The sequence below is a fragment of the Pyrus communis genome, chromosome 11, assembly GCF_041283825.1.
Source record: "Pyrus communis isolate YQ-2024b chromosome 11, ASM4128382v1, whole genome shotgun sequence".
Taxonomy (NCBI): domain Eukaryota; kingdom Viridiplantae; phylum Streptophyta; class Magnoliopsida; order Rosales; family Rosaceae; genus Pyrus; species Pyrus communis.
The window spans coordinates 31,974,010-31,991,072 of NC_142575.1; the positions used below are offsets into that span (position 1 = coordinate 31,974,010).

At 38.0% G+C, this 17,063-nt stretch overlaps 2 protein-coding genes and 2 non-coding genes across 11 annotated transcripts; 1 reads left to right on the forward strand and 3 right to left on the reverse strand.

Moving 5' to 3' along the window:
- Positions 1-2,465: 2,465 nt before the first annotated feature.
- LOC137742756 (homeobox protein LUMINIDEPENDENS) lies at positions 2,466-9,511 on the forward strand. 8 transcript variants are annotated; one of them, XM_068482697.2, is made up of 13 exons: positions 2,466-2,836; positions 2,959-2,986; positions 3,169-3,314; positions 3,557-3,906; positions 3,991-4,084; positions 4,176-4,269; positions 4,630-4,762; positions 4,845-4,896; positions 4,983-5,026; positions 5,107-5,195; positions 5,447-5,887; positions 7,183-7,757; positions 8,416-9,511. In XM_068482697.2, exons 1-13 carry the CDS (start codon positions 2,672-2,674, stop codon positions 9,166-9,168), a joined length of 2,964 nt encoding a protein of 987 aa, XP_068338798.2. In that variant the 5' UTR covers positions 2,466-2,671; the 3' UTR covers positions 9,169-9,511. The 8 variants fall into 8 exon arrangements, with proteins under 8 accessions (XP_068338798.2, XP_068338799.2, XP_088535895.1 ...); XM_068482698.2 differs by having other exon boundaries at positions 2,494-2,836; positions 3,184-3,314; XM_088679769.1 differs by having other exon boundaries at positions 2,505-2,836; positions 2,959-3,062.
- Positions 9,512-10,879: 1,368 nt separating this feature from the next.
- LOC137743963 (small nucleolar RNA Z155) lies at positions 10,880-10,954 on the reverse strand. Its single transcript, XR_011069568.2, has one exon. It is a non-coding gene; the product is annotated as a small nucleolar RNA Z155 (small nucleolar RNA).
- Positions 10,955-11,039: 85 nt separating this feature from the next.
- LOC137743961 (small nucleolar RNA R41) lies at positions 11,040-11,136 on the reverse strand. Its single transcript, XR_011069566.1, has one exon. It is a non-coding gene; the product is annotated as a small nucleolar RNA R41 (small nucleolar RNA).
- A 1,022-nt stretch (positions 11,137-12,158) lies between these two features.
- Positions 12,159-15,356, reverse strand: LOC137741790 (uncharacterized). The gene is made up of 3 exons (XM_088680616.1): positions 15,140-15,356; positions 14,261-14,657; positions 12,159-13,526 (listed from the first exon to the last, which is right to left on the reverse strand). The coding sequence occupies exons 1-3, from the start codon at positions 15,354-15,356 to the stop codon at positions 12,335-12,337; spliced, it is 1,806 nt and encodes a 601-aa protein (XP_088536742.1). The 3' UTR covers positions 12,159-12,334.
- Between the last annotated feature and the right edge of the window lie 1,707 nt (positions 15,357-17,063).

A 17,063-nucleotide genomic window follows, 5' to 3' on the forward strand; every position in this document is an offset into this window, starting at 1 on the left:
AGTAGGAATTTTATTATTATAAAATTGTTAAGAGATAAATGTCAAATGTTAATTTAATGGCTGATGTCGCAATGTCATATTTTTTTTCTTTTTCTAACCGATATGTTTCTTTGTTATAAATGTTATTTGTATAATCCATTTTAGAAAGAAATCAATTGGTGCATTAATAGGATCCACATAATAAAATAATTAAAAAAAATTGACATCATCTTTTCTCATATGAAAACTCATGTAGCTCATTCCTACATTCAAATTTGATTACATGGAATTCCACATTTAACATCTCATTTGGAGATAGTCTAATTATTTATGGGCCTTTTTTTTTAATTTACAAACGATAGTGTTAATGGATGAAATGTTTTTTTTACAAACAATAATGTTAATGTGGTTCAAATTTATTTTTCGGAATAATCGAACCTAAAATCTCTGACATACAGATGAAGAAGAATACTGCTAGACAATAGTACTAAGTGACTAATGAGTGAAATTGATGTTTGTCACTTGTAAGTGAGAGGTCTTAAGTTCGATTCTCGTTAAAGTTGAATTTGAACTGTATTATTACTAGCCCATTGTAAGGCTAAGTTCATCTCCTCCCATCTAATATCTTTGTTAAAAAAAAAAAAAACATTAACGGATACTTGTGAAGAAAATCACTTGAAATGCTTTTTCAATATTCATTTGTGTTTTTATTAAGAATTGGTCCTCATATTATCTTAATCAAAAACGCTTTAAATCATTGTAAAAGCATTTTGAAACGTGCCAGATGTCCAAAATGATTGTGGGAAAATAATTTTTTGATATTTCATTACGTTAAATTGATATTTATATTTATTTTATTGTTAAAATTAGAGAGTCGTGCTATGAATAAAATTAAGTTATTTTCAACTCAAAGAAATATATTTACTTCTAAATTTAAACTACACATTAATAGGATTTTCTTTGTCAATAAAAAATATTGAAAAAACTAATTAATCTTCTTTCATTAAAAAAATAAATAAAAACTAGGTAGTTTTACAAAATTAAAAAATAAAAAGAATTGTCTTGTACCATAGGACTCTCGTAACCCAACAATACGTTAAGCCCGAAAAATATAGGTCATTGAATAAGCCCCATGGACCAATATAAGCCCAAAAGCTCCAGGACATACAGCCCATGAATTACAATAGCAGCCCGCCATGGGGATCACCCTAACACATGGTCACCATTGGTTGGTCCACCTAGGATTTGGATCCTCTCCTAAGCCCAAGGAGAGGATCCTCCTGATTAAGCAGTATAAGCCGTTGGATAAAAATCCAACGGCTACAAACAGGAGCAGGAGGATCCCTTTAAAGTTATATTAATTATAGTTGTTGGATAAAAATCTAACAGCCCACACTGCTTAGTTAGGAGGATCATTTCCTTAGGCTGAGGAGAGGATCCAAATTCGTCTGCCTACGCACTCACTTTCGAGCTGACTGACTGATCATCACCTAAGGAATTAGACCGCACGAGAATGAGAGATACTCTTGTACAACTAAACACAACACATGGTAAGCATCAATCAATCAATTGGTTTAGTTTTCGAACTCGTGATAAGCAATCATTGAATCAATGACACCATTATAATTGTGCATTGGGTGTAATAGAAACCTCTCCACGTAAAATATATGATATATGGATGAATCTATTATCTAAACGTGTCAGGTTTGGATCAATCTGGATATGACACACGCGTTGATGACAAACCTTAACTTAGACACTATTACTAAACTTGTCATTGTTTCTCATCATGAACATACACTTGAAAATTATAACGATTAACCCATTTAATAATATGATTCTTTTTCATGTGTTTGATCCTTGGATCCACCCTAATTTTATGTGAGAAAACCAAATATAATACAAATCCAAGTTGCAAAGCAGTATGGACCACACAAACATGTCAAATTCAACTTCATATTTTATGGGTCGGATATGGATAAGATGATTTTCGCTTACATAAGATTTAGGAATCAGATCTACTTGGATCTCTGTGTCCAGAGCTTACAAACCATTCAAGATAAAGAAAACGACTCAGATTGTTCAAGCTTTTGGGTTGTTAGAAGTGGGTGAGTGGGATTGATTGGGCATAAGATTGAAAGTGAGTTGTCCGAATTTCTTAATAAGCGGACTTCAGACACAGAAATCCACAATAAATCTTAATCCAAGCAATCAAATGTGTTAAAAAGTCACAATGATGACAAATTTATTGTATAATCGTGTCGTGTCCCGAATTAGCACATGTAACATTTTACATTTAAAAAAAAAAAAAAGGACAGCTGATGATAAGTTACGGTTATCTACCTTTTTCGAGATTCGAAAAACTCACAGAGACATTTCAATTCCTCTTACAAGTCTAACAATTAAACAAACATAACAATGAGCCGAGAAGCAAACCGAATCGGGAGAGTAAGCCCAAACCCACGAACCGGATCCGAAAGATACACGCGCCAATTGTTTTGGGTTTACTTTCCTGCTCTGCTTCTACCCTGTTTCTCTCTCTCTCTCTCTCTCTCTCTCTCTCTCTCTCCCCCCTCTTCTCTTGTCGAAGCCTAACCCTAATTCTATCCCAAACTTCCCAGTGATTAATAGCTGAATTCGAATTCTTCATGGGCTGCATTTAGCTTCAGAAACTCGAGCTTGGAGGTCGGCAATGGAGGATCCCTCGGCAGAGATGGAGATTGGGACCTCCCAGGAGTCGTTCGGGAAGTTCTTGGACTCGCAGAGGGAGCTTTTCCACAGCCAGATCGATCAGCTCCAGAGAATCGTCGGCACCCAATGCAAACTCACCGGCGTCAATCCTCTCTCCCAAGAGATGGTGCGTTTTCTTCGTATTCGAATTTGCGTTCTGCGTGTTTGGTTTCCGAAATTGGAGGAAAATTTAAAGAAAATTACTATCCCTAATTCTAATGATTTTGTCTTTCGTTTTGTGATATGCAGGCGGCTGGTGCTCTTTCAATTAAGATTGGTAAATGTTGGAAGTGGGATTGTTATTGCTAATTGTGGGATTAATCTTGTTTAATTTGCATATTCAGCTTCATTATGTGAGATGCTATATACCCATCTGGATGCTATAGTTTACTGTTCACAAATATTTATACTTTTCTTGTGTTTGTTCATTGTGGCCATCATCTGTTATATATTAACTAGATGGTCCAATTGCAGGAAAAAGACCTAGGGATTTGCTAAATCCGAAGGCTATAAAGTATATGCAATCTGTTTTTTCGATTAAAGATGCAATTAGTAAGAAGGAATCTCGGGAGCTCAATGCTCTATTCGGCATTACAGTCACACAGGTTACCTTTCATTCAGCTTTCCTTCTTAATTACTTGTTCCCTTAGATGTTATTGTAATGCATTTAGTTTATGCCATCATATGATCCCTACCATGCGCGCCATTGTGGTTTAAACTGATAATGATATACCGCCTTACACTTTACAACTGGCTATTTTTGGGTTGATCCACGTTTTCTCCCCAGTGTGGTCCTTTTATGGTGATTTTTTTAATTGTGTCTTACATATGTTCCATTAATTGACAGGTTCGTGATTTCTTTAACAGTCAACGGTCGAGAGTTAGAAAACTAGTACAGTTGTCAAGGGAAAAGGCCTTGAAATCCGGTGAACATAAAGATTTGCAGGATGGGGTCTCAACAGGCCCTGATTCTTTGACACCAAGTGATCCAGTTCCCTTGAACTCTGTTGGTCCCTCGAATGTTGAAGACGCACCATCATGCTCAACACAGGATGATGCTCCTTCTGGATTAGACGACTTAGATAAATGCTTTGTTGAAGATATTTTCAACCTGATGCGGAAGGAAGAAACATTTTCTGGGCAAGTGAAACTGATGGAGTGGATATTGCGGATACAAAATTCTTCAGTATTATGTTGGTAATACAAATCACTTTATAGGTTTCATAGTACAACACAATTTGTCTCTTTTCATGTTCCAAACGTCCACTTGTATACGTGCAGGTTTTTAACTAAAGGTGGTGTAATGATTTTAGTAACATGGTTGAGTCAAGCTGCTGTCGAAGAACAAACAAATGTTTTACTTGTTATCTTAAAGGTACTTATTGAATTGGAATCCATCTTGTCAATAGTCTATCTTCCGCATTTAATGATTCTTGTTTAAAATTCTAACATTACCTGCTGCACAGGTTCTTTGTCATTTGCCTCTACATAAAGCACTTCCTTTGCATATGTCAGCCGTACTGCAAAGTGTTAATCGACTGCGGTTTTACAGGACAGCAGGTGTGTATTTGTTACAGATAGTTCTTTGGTGCTTTATCACCTCTCTACCTTGCCCCGTCTCTCTCAAGTTCTTTCGTGCTCATCTCTGTGTGGTTAAACTTGTTCTTGACTCAACAAAACAAGGTTCTCAATATGCGTATTGCTTTGATATCTCTAAACTATGGTTAGTAGTAAGTAAGCAACTCTATATGTTCTTCAGCCATACTTTACCATACACAATAGCATTTTTCTTCTCATTCATCTTAGTTTTATTTCTAGGGGAAAATTCTTTTGTATAATAAGTGATCTATATATGTTGTATCTGTCATTTTTTATAAACCATGAAATTTTTTAATCTCATTTATCTGATTTGAAGATCAGACATATCAAATAGGGCAAGGGTTTTGCTATCAAGGTGGAGCAAGTTATTAGCAAAAAACCAAGCTTTGGAGAAACCAAATGGCATTAAAACATCTAGTGATTCAGGACAAGAGTTAGTAATTCTGAAGCAGAGGCAAGTACATTTCTCAATTCTCACTGCCAATGCGCTGAAAAATTGGGTAATCGGTTTTTACTAATCTATAATTTTCTTGCAGTATCGATGAAGTTATGGGTGATGAATCGTGGAAGTCAAATATGGATATTTCTGTAAGTGCTTCGTAGATTTAATTAAAAATTCGTTCAAGTTGATTTAAGGTGCGTGGTTTTTACAGATTTTATTTTATGTTTTACAGGAAGACTTACTTGGAATACCATTTGAAAGTGCAGAGAATTTCAGGTAAGAATGTTTCTTTCTTTTGACATACATTTTCGTAAGATAGTGTTTGTGGTGTTAATCTTGAATGCATTTTTTTTCAGTAAAGTAAATGCTTCAGAACCCTTGAAGTTATTGACAGCATCATCAGATGAGTCAAATAAGAAGAACATCCTCGGTGTATCTTCATCTCGTATCCTTAATATAGGTTTTTACAATTTTCTCCCAAGTGGTATATTGAACTTTTGAGTAACATTTACTTATTTGAACAAAATTATATCATTAGTTAAGAAAAGTAGGCTTTTTTTCGATGAAAGGTTTTATTTCTACGTTGTTATGTTTCTATGTGGATGGCCTAAAAAAGTGTTTTATGATTAGAGTGTGTAAAACTTTATTTTTTAAACATATGAGAGTGAAGGAGCCTATTTCCTTAGCTAGTGGCAGAATTTCGAGAGCGCAGAAAAGTTCAGTTGGTGGAACAACCTGGCCAAAAATCTGCTGGGAGAAGTGTTCAGGCCACAAGGACAATACCTGTGAGTCAAGCTCGCCCAATGTCTGCTGATGATATCCAAAAAGCAAAAATGCGAGCACAATTTATGCAGAGCAAGTATGGGAAATCTGGTTTATCCCATGAAAATAAAGAATTGAAGACTGAAGGTGTGAAAAAACTTAAAACTTCTCAGGCAAGCATTTTGCCTGTGGTACCCAAAGTTCCAATTCGGTATAACATTGAGGAACCCAAGATACCTGCGACATATCCTTTGAAAGAGAGGGAAACTCCTAGTATGCCCGAAACTACTCTTGCCCCAAAGCGGTCTATGGATTTGAAGGAGCCCATATTAGAGAAGTGCAGGAGAATCCAGATCCCATGGAAGATGCCTCCAGGTACATATGCTTTTAGTGGCTCTTTTCTTGTTCCTTTGACTCTCTGTTCGGAATGTTAAGTATGAAAGCAGTAGGCCTTCGTTTTTTAGAGTTTGTTGGGAGAGTGCCTTCAGTATTTCCAACATATATCATGGAGAGACAGAGTTAATTTTTTGAGTTAATAGCTTCTCATTGACCAATAATTTCCTTGCTCAACTTTATTTATTTTTATATCTTTTTTGTTCACTGATAAGAGTTGAACTCAAGACCTCCCGCTTACTAAATTGGTGCTCTAACTCAACCTTATAGCAGTTGAGTGTTGCTCTTAAAATCCCTTGGACACTTGGACTTTGTCCTGTTACCATTTATGTTTTGCATTTTGGTAGGGAATGTTACTGTCCAGGCATCACAATTATATGGTAGATTATACCTGCCGCATAGAGAAAACGAATGGAGGATGTCATTTCTTCCATGTGACAGTAGCTGGGTGTACTGGTGCCCATGTGGGTGTTCCTTGCCGGATAAAAGTGGGCTCGCTCGGTTAAGGTTTCTGAGTATATTAATGTCAATGCTTGTTTTGTTGACAGAAATGAATTATACCTCATTTCCCTTTCCTTACTTTCTCCTCTATTGTTATGGACTGATAATTCTGAGGGCCGTTTTGTCACACGTTACCAAAATAATGTGCTACAAGATTTATTTGACGACATTTTGTTTCTTGTAAGAAATTTTAATGAAGTTTAGTTTTGTCATGATTATTTTATGGGTTCCTATGTGAATGAGGTCCGCTCGACATGTGTGCTGTGACTTAAGTGGGAATTCTACCAAGCAGGCCGAGTGAATGGAAATATCATTAATTTTGAATTCATTAGCTTGAAAAGATAAAACAAATGAATGACTGATTACGAACCACCCCCATATGGCCAGCACCCGGTAATTGACAGTTCCGTGAGCTCGCATTGAAACTCTGGTTGCATGCTTCACTATGAAATGCATCTTGAGAAGGACGAGAGGGACTTACCTGGCACGGGGATATACCCGTCTTCTACCTATCACGTGTGGAATGAGATAGGCATAAGGCGCGTTATATCCCATGATACCGGGCTAAATAACTGATGAACTTGGCCGTGAAGGCATTAACGGATACATGGACGTTGATCGTTCAGAGGAAGCAAAAACAGAGATTCTGGACACTGTTATATTCGCCCATTATTATTTTATTTAGTTTTTGATTGGTTGATGGCTTCTGTAAGTGCTGAAATAAACATTTTCTGCAGTTGGATACTTTTTCATGCCGTTTCCTTTCCTTTCTGCAGAAATAAAACTCGATCCTTCGTGGAGTGTTGGTGGTGGTGAGAATGGCAAAGAAATTGAAGTCCAGAGAAACAGAAACCGCCGTGAGAAGGAAACTATTTACCGGACAGTTCAGGAGACACCGTCTAACCCGAAGGAACCATGGGACATTGAAATGGACTACGATGATTCTTTAACACCAGAAATACCAATAGAACAGCCGCCTGATGTTGCCGATTCCACTGAAACACAAACTTTCCCTAGAGAAGAATATTATCCAGAAACAATGGTCGTTCCTTCTCAGGGAGCAAACAGTGTCGCTTCCTTGCCAACGGCCTTATCTCAAATTAACAAAGCAAGCGCAGCTGAACCGGATCTAGAACTGCTTGCAGTACTGCTAAAAAATCCAGAACTGGTGTTTGCTTTGACTTCCGGCCAGGCTGCTAACTTGTCGAGCAAGGATACAGTAAAACTGCTGGATATGATTAAGTCTGGTGGGGCTGGTGTTGCCGGTAGTGTAAATGGTTTAGGTAGAAAAATGGAGGAGAGGGTCGAGGTTTCTCTTCCATCTCCGACACCTTCGAGCAACCCTGGAACGGTGCGTTACTCGGGCTCATTTTGCAACTTTTGCCAGAGATTGTATTCACTGTTGCAGTTTTAGACTACTAGTAGAAAAAATTTACCATGCACTGCACTCTAGCCTCTCCCGCTCTAGAATCCTGAAAGCCAAGCAAATAGAAGCACAATTGATAATTTAGGAGGCCCATATGAGTTTTTGGTAAAAGTTGAACCTCCATTGGTGGTATTGAACTGTAGGTCTTGTTATCTCGAATCTGGTTAGGAGTCACCATCGATGAAACAAGTGGCAAATAGTGAATGGTGGTTGATATTCCTGTGGACGGAGATAAATTTACCTATACTTCGGGATGTCATTGTGAGCGGTATTGCAAATCAACGACAGGCTAAACGTTTTATAACTTTCCCACATGGCAATGCATTATTGGCTTGACATATCATCACAGGGGCGTCCCCGTTCACCTTAGATGGATGGGATGGGAATTCTCTGCATGGGCCATAGATGGTGGCCTGGCTATAAACCTTGTTAGGGCCACATATTGTGTAATATTACAGAAAAAGGAAAATTTGAGAAAATTCTGTGAATTTAAATATTGAAACTTTAATTTCTTGATGTAATCATACATGTTCAGTATAATTATCTGCAAGTTAAACTGATTGTTTCTCTGCGGTTTTCGCAGAGTGGATGGAAAGGAGATGCTGGAAGGAATGCATTTCCCCAACAGATGCCACAGGTTTCATCTGCTCATCGCATTATTCCGCCCCAACGGCTATCAACTCCGCAGCCAGCGGTACCTTCATACTCACCGGATTATTATCCTATGCAAACACCGGCCTCGGAGATGACTTCTATGACGAAGAACACGCACTTTCACAACTTATCCAACACAGCTGTGCCTTCAGTTTGGGGTGAGAGCACGAGCAATGTCGAACGAGCACCTCTGTCTAACTCATATAATCTAGCAGAAATGCAGCAGCCCTTGTTTTCGACTATGGCAAGGCAACAAAGACAGCCGCAGCCATTGCAACAACAACAACAACAACGTCGTTTTTCTACTCCTACGTACTCGCCTAAACCGCCGATGGGAAAAGCGGTCCCTCCGTCCGAGTCGTGGAGAGCCAGGCAGGATTTGACTTCAAATTACCATTACTTAGAGAACCAAAACCAGTATAACGCATCGCATGGGGGACATTTGCAGCCTCACTTGTCAGGTCCTTCTTGGGAAGGATATGAACGTGTTGGCAGCAACCAAGATTTCCATTCACGGAGTCCGGATGATGATAGTCCGAGTAGAAATCCCGGGTTCATGTACGGAACAGAACCTAGACCAAATCCGGGACGGGATTACAGGTCAATGGGAAGGAATCCTGCAGGATACCGCGGTCAGACTAGGCAGCAGGGGAACAGATGGCCTAACCGCGGAGGAGACTGAGTTCCTATAATCCAGAGTGGATATGTCTAAGAACGGACTTGTTCTCTCTTGCCCTTTCGTGGATTAAGCGTCGCGATGGATGAATAATGTGACACGAAAGTCCCTGCTCTCGAGTCTCAGTTTTGGAAACGAGTGAGAGCTTGTAAAAGCCATTGTGACTGACCGTAGATTTGAGAAGCTCATAAGAACACTCTACTGATCATTAATTTCAATTTTATTAGGGTGAAAAAATATTCTAAAATTTGGGCAAACCTTTTTCTCTGTAATTTTCACTTTCTAAAAACAAACATAAAAATTCTTGGGCCTATTTATTTATTAATTTGACGATTGGATTTGTTGACCATCTGAATTGAATTGTGGTTTTGGGCCCAAGGCATTGGCTTTCTTGTCCAGAGAAAAATAAACTGTAAATCTTGATTTCTTTTCAATAGATTGTTCTAGTGTGGTTAGGGTCTTTCACTTTGGAAAAAGGATTCTTGCCGGATTCTTTTTTTTGTTTTGATTCGGAGGATCTGTTGATTATATTCGTTCATCGTAGATCGTACGGTTAGAAATCATTTGAAATTTAAAGTTTAAAATTAAATATAAAGAGTACCTAATGAATACTGACCACATGATGTACGATGAACAATTATAATCGTGAGATTCGTCGGATCCCCAAGAAAAGGATTCGTCGAGGATCCTTTTCCTTCTCTTTAACTCTTTTGTCTTCTCATTCACAACGGCATTCAGCTTATGGAGAGATTTTTTAGTGTCTCAAGAACACGGATCGTATAACACATGTTATTATACAATTAGAAGAACACGTAAAAAAAAAAAATACCATTCTATGTTCCAAACACTTTAAAAAATAAAAATTTCTTCTGCTTGTGTATACGTATCTCACAAATATATCGTTACCAATCCATTTAACTTCATGGTGACATTAAAATTTGTGTATGTACATCACAAATGTGTTGTTAAATTATATTAGTGATTTAACAAGTGCTAATTTTATTTATTTTTACAATTTGTTTTGTGATGGTTTACTTTTAATATTTTTCAACCAATATATGAAATGCCCCGGTCTTTGAATTACAGACTATCAAAATCTAGCCATACAAATTCAACCATTCAATTTGTTCGGAAAAAATTCAACCGTTCAAGGCAAACGAATTCATTACAGTGGCACATTGAAAATTGTAATTATTTTGATGCTCCATTAATATTTGTTATTTGGCTAAAATTGATTATATCATCCTTAAATTTGTCCACGGTTTAAATTTCTGTCACAAACAAGTTGGATTCCCACTAAAAATTGGATGGCTAAAATTGATTACATAAAACTACAAGGGAAAATGATCTTCGCCGGATCTTTTTTGTGAGAATCCAAAGGATCAAGCAATTACGATCATTTAATGTATATTGTGTGCGGTGAATTTTCATCAGAAACTATTTATATTCAATTTTAAATTTTAAATTTAAAATAATTTCTAAACGCACAATATATAATGAATAACCGTGATTGCTTGTTCTCCGAATCCCCACAAAAAGGATCCAGCGAGGATCCTTTTCCAATCACAAGAACTGAATTTTGTCATAAATTCAAGACAATTAAACAATTAGGCCAAAGAAATTTGGGTTTTTTTGAAATTTTTTTTTTCTGGGTTAAGGTTGAAAATTAGGAAAAAGAATTATAAACCAAATAAAAAATGGACAGAAAAGTGAGAACCGTTGATCAGATAATTGTAGTCTGTACTTTAGTCGACACGGTGGAAATTCCGAGAAACATATCATCACATCAACGGTTCTTAATTAAACAGAGAAAATAAAAACAAAATAAAAATGAAAAAAAAAAAGAAGAAGAAAAAATTAATGATGAAGAAGAGAGTTGGGAGGCTCAGAAGGATCCATTGGTAATTTTTGTAATCACACTTGGGAATTTAATCCCTCAGAAAATAGGTAGATTTTCATCATCACTGCCTCAAACAAATCGCACAAAGCAAAACCCTAATTCTAGAGAGAGAAAGAGCGAGCAAACCCTAATTCTAGAGAGAGAAAGAGAGAGCGATGAGAGAGAGACGGCGAGACAGAGATTGCTGTGACGAGGGAGGCTCTGAGCTCTGAATATATAGAAGCGCGATTCCGATTAGGGTTCAAGTGTCTAGCCGTCTTATGGGCCGAGCAGCTTTCTCTACTGAATTATGAAATTACCCCCAATACTTTCAGCCCAATAAGGCCCATTGAGCAATGTACGTTACCGATCTAAAAGTAGAAATGGGCTACTATTCATTTGTTTCCAAGTCCAATTGTAGTTAAGAGGCCTACACAATGATTTATGATTGACAAACCAATTCACTCATATTCCAGTTGGACAACGCAATTTGTTTCTAATCTTGAATCATTCATATTATACTTTAAAAATGAAGTTTTAACGAAACACTTTTGGTACTGTTCACTTTTAACGAAAGTGATATTTTTACTCTAAAAAGTCACTCATGTGATTCACTTACAACACATTTTTGTCATTTTAATTAAAACTCAAAGTTTTCAAACCATTTTCATTAGTTTTCCTAAAAAATAACGTTCATTCATATTATAACACTGATATAATGCGTGATGATTTTTAACTACCTTTGAAATATTTCCTCCCTTTTCTTGGTTGAAGGCATTGATGTAAACATTGAACGTTCATTCCAAAGGGCAAGCAAAGTCACATTCAAGTTTTTTATTGATTCATGAAAGGAAAAATACCCATGGGATTTTCTGAATTGAGCAAGGATAGTACTATTTTCACACCCATTTTTATTTTCCGTACACCTTTGTTAATTTAGCCATATATCTTGTTCAACTCATCTGTTTTGACAGTCGAAAGTGAAAAAGATGTGTAAAAAGTAAAAATAAGTGTGAATGGCATTATCCTTCGGCAAATATACCCAGAGCTTCTATCATCTCATTGGGTCAGTATATAAAAAGTGACTTGGGCAGAAAGAAAAAAGTCCCAAATTTGACTATACATAAAGAAGGTGGACCTGAAATCAGGGCCCAAAATGGCCCAAATCTCAAACGTGTCAGCGAACAAAACAAACCCTAGTTTGCTTCTTCTCGCTGCCTCTTCTTCTCCTTCTTCTGCAAGTAATGGATACATCGTACATGTAGATATTACAAGGAACATGAGTATCTTTTCTCAAACATCCCAAATCTGTTTTTCCATAGCCGAATCTCCATGCAAGCGTTGTTGCTGCTGCTGAAAAGTGTTCATCATTGCCGGCAATCTGTGCTGACTCATTGCCTCCAAGTCCAACCTTTGTTGCTGGTTGTGGTGATGGTGCTGCTGCTCATGCAAGTTTGGTGGTGGCCTCGACCCTCCGATACCCAGGAGATCGAGCGTCGTTGAAGGCCCCAGCGCGCTGTTCATTCGATGCATAGAAATACTACTACTAGAATTGTTGTTAGGGCTATTTATGTCCTGATGGTCTTGTTCGAAATTCTTCAACAATGCCTGGTGGCTCTGATGGTGCTGGTGGGGATTGTCATCGATCCCCATAAAGACTTGGCTGAAGAGTCCCATGTCTGTCATTGCCGAGCTAGCGGCTGAGTTGTTGGAGTGATGATCAAAAAGCTGTGACATTTCTTGTGGGCCCTTTTGCATGAGCTGGTTAGTGAATCCTCCTATCATGTTGTGTGAATTATATGATAGAGGATCAGACGCTTGAGGTTGTTGTTGGAAGTGGTGAGGCTGATGATCATACGATGGTGGGGGTCGAATATTATTGTTTAGAAGGGAATTCGGGCTAGAGAGGTGTCCGTGATCAGGACCTGCCATGCTGCTAACAAAGCTCTTCTGCATCATCGGCGAGTTGATCGTAGAGTTGCTTGCCGAGGCTCCCATTTGGGCGGCTTTTTGAAGCAAGGCGGTGGCTGACATTTGAGCAGCCCCAGTAATACTACTTAGGCTGCTGCCTCCGTTTTTGATTTCTTGGTTGTGAAGGTAATTGAACCCTGATGAGCTGTTGTTGTTGTTGGAACTTAGCTGAAGGCTGGAGGCCGAGGTGGAAGACACGCTTCTTGGCCCGCCAAAGAGCGAACCGGTGGTGCTTGAGAACATGCCTGGTCCTCCACCACCACCTGGAATGTTCATGTTCATGTTCATGGATTTGAATGGCATTGGGACCAGATCTTCAGGAAGCTTGTTTTTGTTGGGGTTAATATCGTAATTGAGGAATTCGGAGACGACTCCTCCTCCAATGGTGGAGGTGCTGGTGTTCATGGCCATTGATGGTATGAGCTGATCAAGTGGCATAGGCATTTGGTTTACTTTATTGTTTTCTTCTGCCAATGCGTCACAAAAAGCTCTGTGGGTGATGAAGCTATCCCTCCTGCACGTTTACATGCAAAAGTACAAAATTTGTATTGATATTGTTGATTACATAAAATTCTGTGGAAGAATGTGCATGTAGTTATCTTATTTAAATTGCAATAAATTATTTGGACATACAAAATAGGCATAAGTTAATATAAATAGATTCTATTATTGCGTGTACTTCATTTATATTAAAAATCGTGTCAACAAGTGTGTTAATGTTATTGCTTCTAAACAATGTTGGAAGGGCGAGATCATTTTGTGACATAAAATAGAAAGGTTCCAAAAAGAGATCGACAAATGTAACTATTATTTCAATTGGTCGGCCATTTCTTTCCTAAATGTATATTTTTGCATTTGGAGGGCTCAAGCACAACAGTTATGGTACATTAAAAATTTAAAAGTCATTTTACATATAATTTTGTGACAATTAATGCTTGTAAGAAAAATGTTGTAGAAATTATAACTAGCTCGTGGAATAATAATAATGTAGTTAATTGGTTAGAGTTGTGTACTTCATACTCTGCGCGCAAGTCTGAATTCTACTTGTAATATAGATTAATTTAGTGAAGATTATTGCTTGGTAAGTTAGTATAAAAATACACATATGGGAGCTAATTCTTAATAGATTAAACAACCATCTATACATGAAGTAGTTTTTGGTGATCCCAATCTTGATCGATAATATGTATGATGCAATATTCAATTAACAAAATTAAACTATTCATGATCATAAGTTAATTAACGAACCTGGAAAAGATGGTTCCACAGTCACATTTGTATTCCCTAGTGCCGCAGGTCTTCTGATGCGCCTTCCAATCCGACTGCACTGCATATTTCTTGGAGCACTTGTCACATTTCCATTTTTTCTCCCCATGTTTCCGGCTGAAGTGCTTCTTAATGCCGGTGAGATCTCCTAGCGCCCGAGCTGGGTTGTGGTGAACACACGTCGGCTCGGGACATATGTAGACCCTTTTCCTAACCTCAGTGGTGGTTCTTTGCCGGAGCTTCCATGGAAGGTTATGGCCTCGACGATGCAGCTGAAGGTTTTGATCCCTTTGAAACCCTTTGTTGCAGATCTCACACACAAATCGGTTCGTTGCCATTAGGGTTGTTGGTGATAGTGCAATAACTTCTGCGCTAGGATCTGATCACACAAATACAAAACTTTTAGAACATAATTAACTAAGTAGCATAAATATAAGTATAATTAGCAACACTGGTTAATTATGTCAGCATATACACTTGTGGCCAACAAAAAATTGAAATCAAGCAAACAGTTATATATTATTGTCAACAATTCTTCATAAGGTTTAGATTCTTTCGCAAGATAACCCAAATTAGAACTTCTTTTTTTTTTTTTTTTTTTTTTTTTTTGAAGAAAAAGCAATATACATCGTTGAAATGAAATATTACAAGACTCAGGCATGACGCCAAATATTGGTAAATATTCTCGAGTGAATCAATCTCAACATAAGCTGACATGATCCGGAAAGAAGCCCTTTTGTTTTGTTCTTCTGAAATGAATCAAATCCCCGCGCCTTGTGTTGTATGTTATATACATATATATATAGTGAAACATGCCAATCAAATCAAGAAACTACTTGATATTAATTAAAGATTATTTGCCTGGAGTTCCTGGAAGATTTCTTTTCTTCTTAAGTGGTGGCGGCTGCTGATGAGTGACAGAGCCATTACTGTTGCTTTGGGCACCGGAAGCACCGCCAGAGCTGGAGCGATGCAAGTGGTTTTCTTGCTGCTTTTGGTCTTGACGAACTTCTAATTCTCCAGTATTATTCCCTGAGGAGAAGCTTCCTTCTTCAACATCACCTGTAATATTTGACATTTTTGACAGACAATAAAGGTTGAGATAATTATACAGTTATAATTAGCCTGTCCTTTTTCTACACTCAGCTCAGATTTTCTATGTTGCCAGAAGGACTAGAGTACTAGAGACTTGTTTTTGGTGAACAGAAATCCAGGAGTTTGCTTTTGGTAGAGGAAGACAAAAGCAGGGAACTCAGCTCCTTCTTTTCTGGTGACACTGGTCAGAGGAGGAGAAGCAACTTTTGTGCAATTAGACTTAATCTTGGAACCTGGTCTTCTTTGGCCTTACATAATTATATATAGTGCTCACAAGAAACATTATTGAAATACTTAATTTAATTACCAAATACCCTTGACTTGTTGGGTAAATACAACCCTAACCTTGCTAGCTATATATACCTTGTATTCCTTTTGTTTTTCTTTTTATAGTTCACATGTGACCAATGAATTAATTAGATAGTTAATTTATTATTTTTTGTCCCAAAAACAAAAAAGTTAATTTATTATCGTGAATTAATATCTTTCTTTTATCCCCTCTTATTCAATGAAAAGAAAAACTCCAATTAGTTATGCTCGGTTTAGCTAAATTAGGGCTCGTTTGGTTGTACTTTTAAAATAACTAAAAGCGTTTTTAGAGAAAATGTTTTTGAGTTGCAAAAGCACTTAAAGTGCTTTATGCAAGAAGCACCAGTTATGTGTTTATTCCAAAAAGCATTTTAAGTGTTTTTTCAGGAATTACTTGTGTGACATCCCGTCCCGAAATTATATAAAACGTGCGTGTGAAATGACACTTTTACCCCTAGTCCGTTTCTTTTACGTTTAATCGTCGTTGTGAGCCTTGTTGGCATGTTTGGAACCATACACACACTCCCACAGACTCCACTTCTCTCTGTTCCTTTCCCTGTCTCTCTCCCGTGCTCCCTTTCCTTTCCCTTTCAAACACATACGTACGGACACACCAAGAACCCATCAAATCTTTGCAGATCGAGGGAACTAAACCCATATTCGAGCTCGTGAGGTTGAGAGGAGCACGATCGTACCATTTTCAGGTAAGAACTCCGACGTTTTCACGTCGATTTCACAAGGTCCGATTTGAGTACTATTCATGCAAAAATAATTTAGCACGTTTTTGGGATTTTGAAGGTCTTAGGTGACTTGGTGAGGTCCCAAGGAGCCTCGGAGTGCTTCGTTGGAAGAGTTTTGACGTCGGAATCGTAGTTTTTGAAGTTGGCCGGATTTGAAGCTTGGTGACAGGTATGATCTAGTAGTTTTTAGCCCTTAAAAATTGTGTGGACGTGTTCTACTAGTCTAGGGCTTCATTTTGGTGCAAGAATCGTGAAAAATGGTTGAAAAACAAGAGAAAAAACACGGTTTGCAGGTTTCGCGATTTTCCGGCGCCGGCGACGGCGCCGGAGGTTCGCCGGAGAAGGAGACGGAATATTCCGTCAAGTCTGACGGAATATTCCTGACGCCGTTAACGGAATCTGTCAAAACTGATGGAATATTCCTAACGGCGTCAGTTGACGCCGTCAGCATGCCAGGCACGTGCCTGCACGTGGCCGGCGCGTGGGGGCGCGTACGGCGGTGGAAAATTTTTCTAAAAATATGGGGATGTTCCTAAGGTTGAGTAGGTCAAGTTGGTATATTCATTTGTCCAATTTGAGCAATGTATGAGAAGTTATTACGAGAAGTTGGCTATGTGCTTTAAAATTAAGTTTCTATAGTT

What these genes read in the sequence shown, in the direction of transcription:
- LOC137742756 (XM_068482697.2), top strand. Translation starts at nt 2,672, where the DNA reads ATGGAGGATCCCTCGGCAGAGATGGAGATTGGGACCTCCCAGGAGTCG. An exon ending in CCTCGGTGTATCTTCATCTC is followed by an intron (nt 5,196 to 5,446) that starts GTATCCTTAATA and finishes AGCTAGTGGCAG; the next exon opens with AATTTCGAGAGCGCAGAAAA. An exon ending in CTTCGAGCAACCCTGGAACG is followed by an intron (nt 7,758 to 8,415) that starts GTGCGTTACTCG and finishes CGGTTTTCGCAG; the next exon opens with AGTGGATGGAAAGGAGATGC.
- LOC137741790 (XM_088680616.1), bottom strand. Translation starts at nt 15,356, where the DNA reads ATGTCAAATATTACAGGTGATGTTGAAGAAGGAAGCTTCTCCTCAGGG. An exon ending in AAATCTTCCAGGAACTCCAG is followed by an intron (nt 14,658 to 15,139) that starts GCAAATAATCTT and finishes TTGTGTGATCAG; the next exon opens with ATCCTAGCGCAGAAGTTATT. An exon ending in TGTGGAACCATCTTTTCCAG is followed by an intron (nt 13,527 to 14,260) that starts GTTCGTTAATTA and finishes GTAAACGTGCAG; the next exon opens with GAGGGATAGCTTCATCACCC.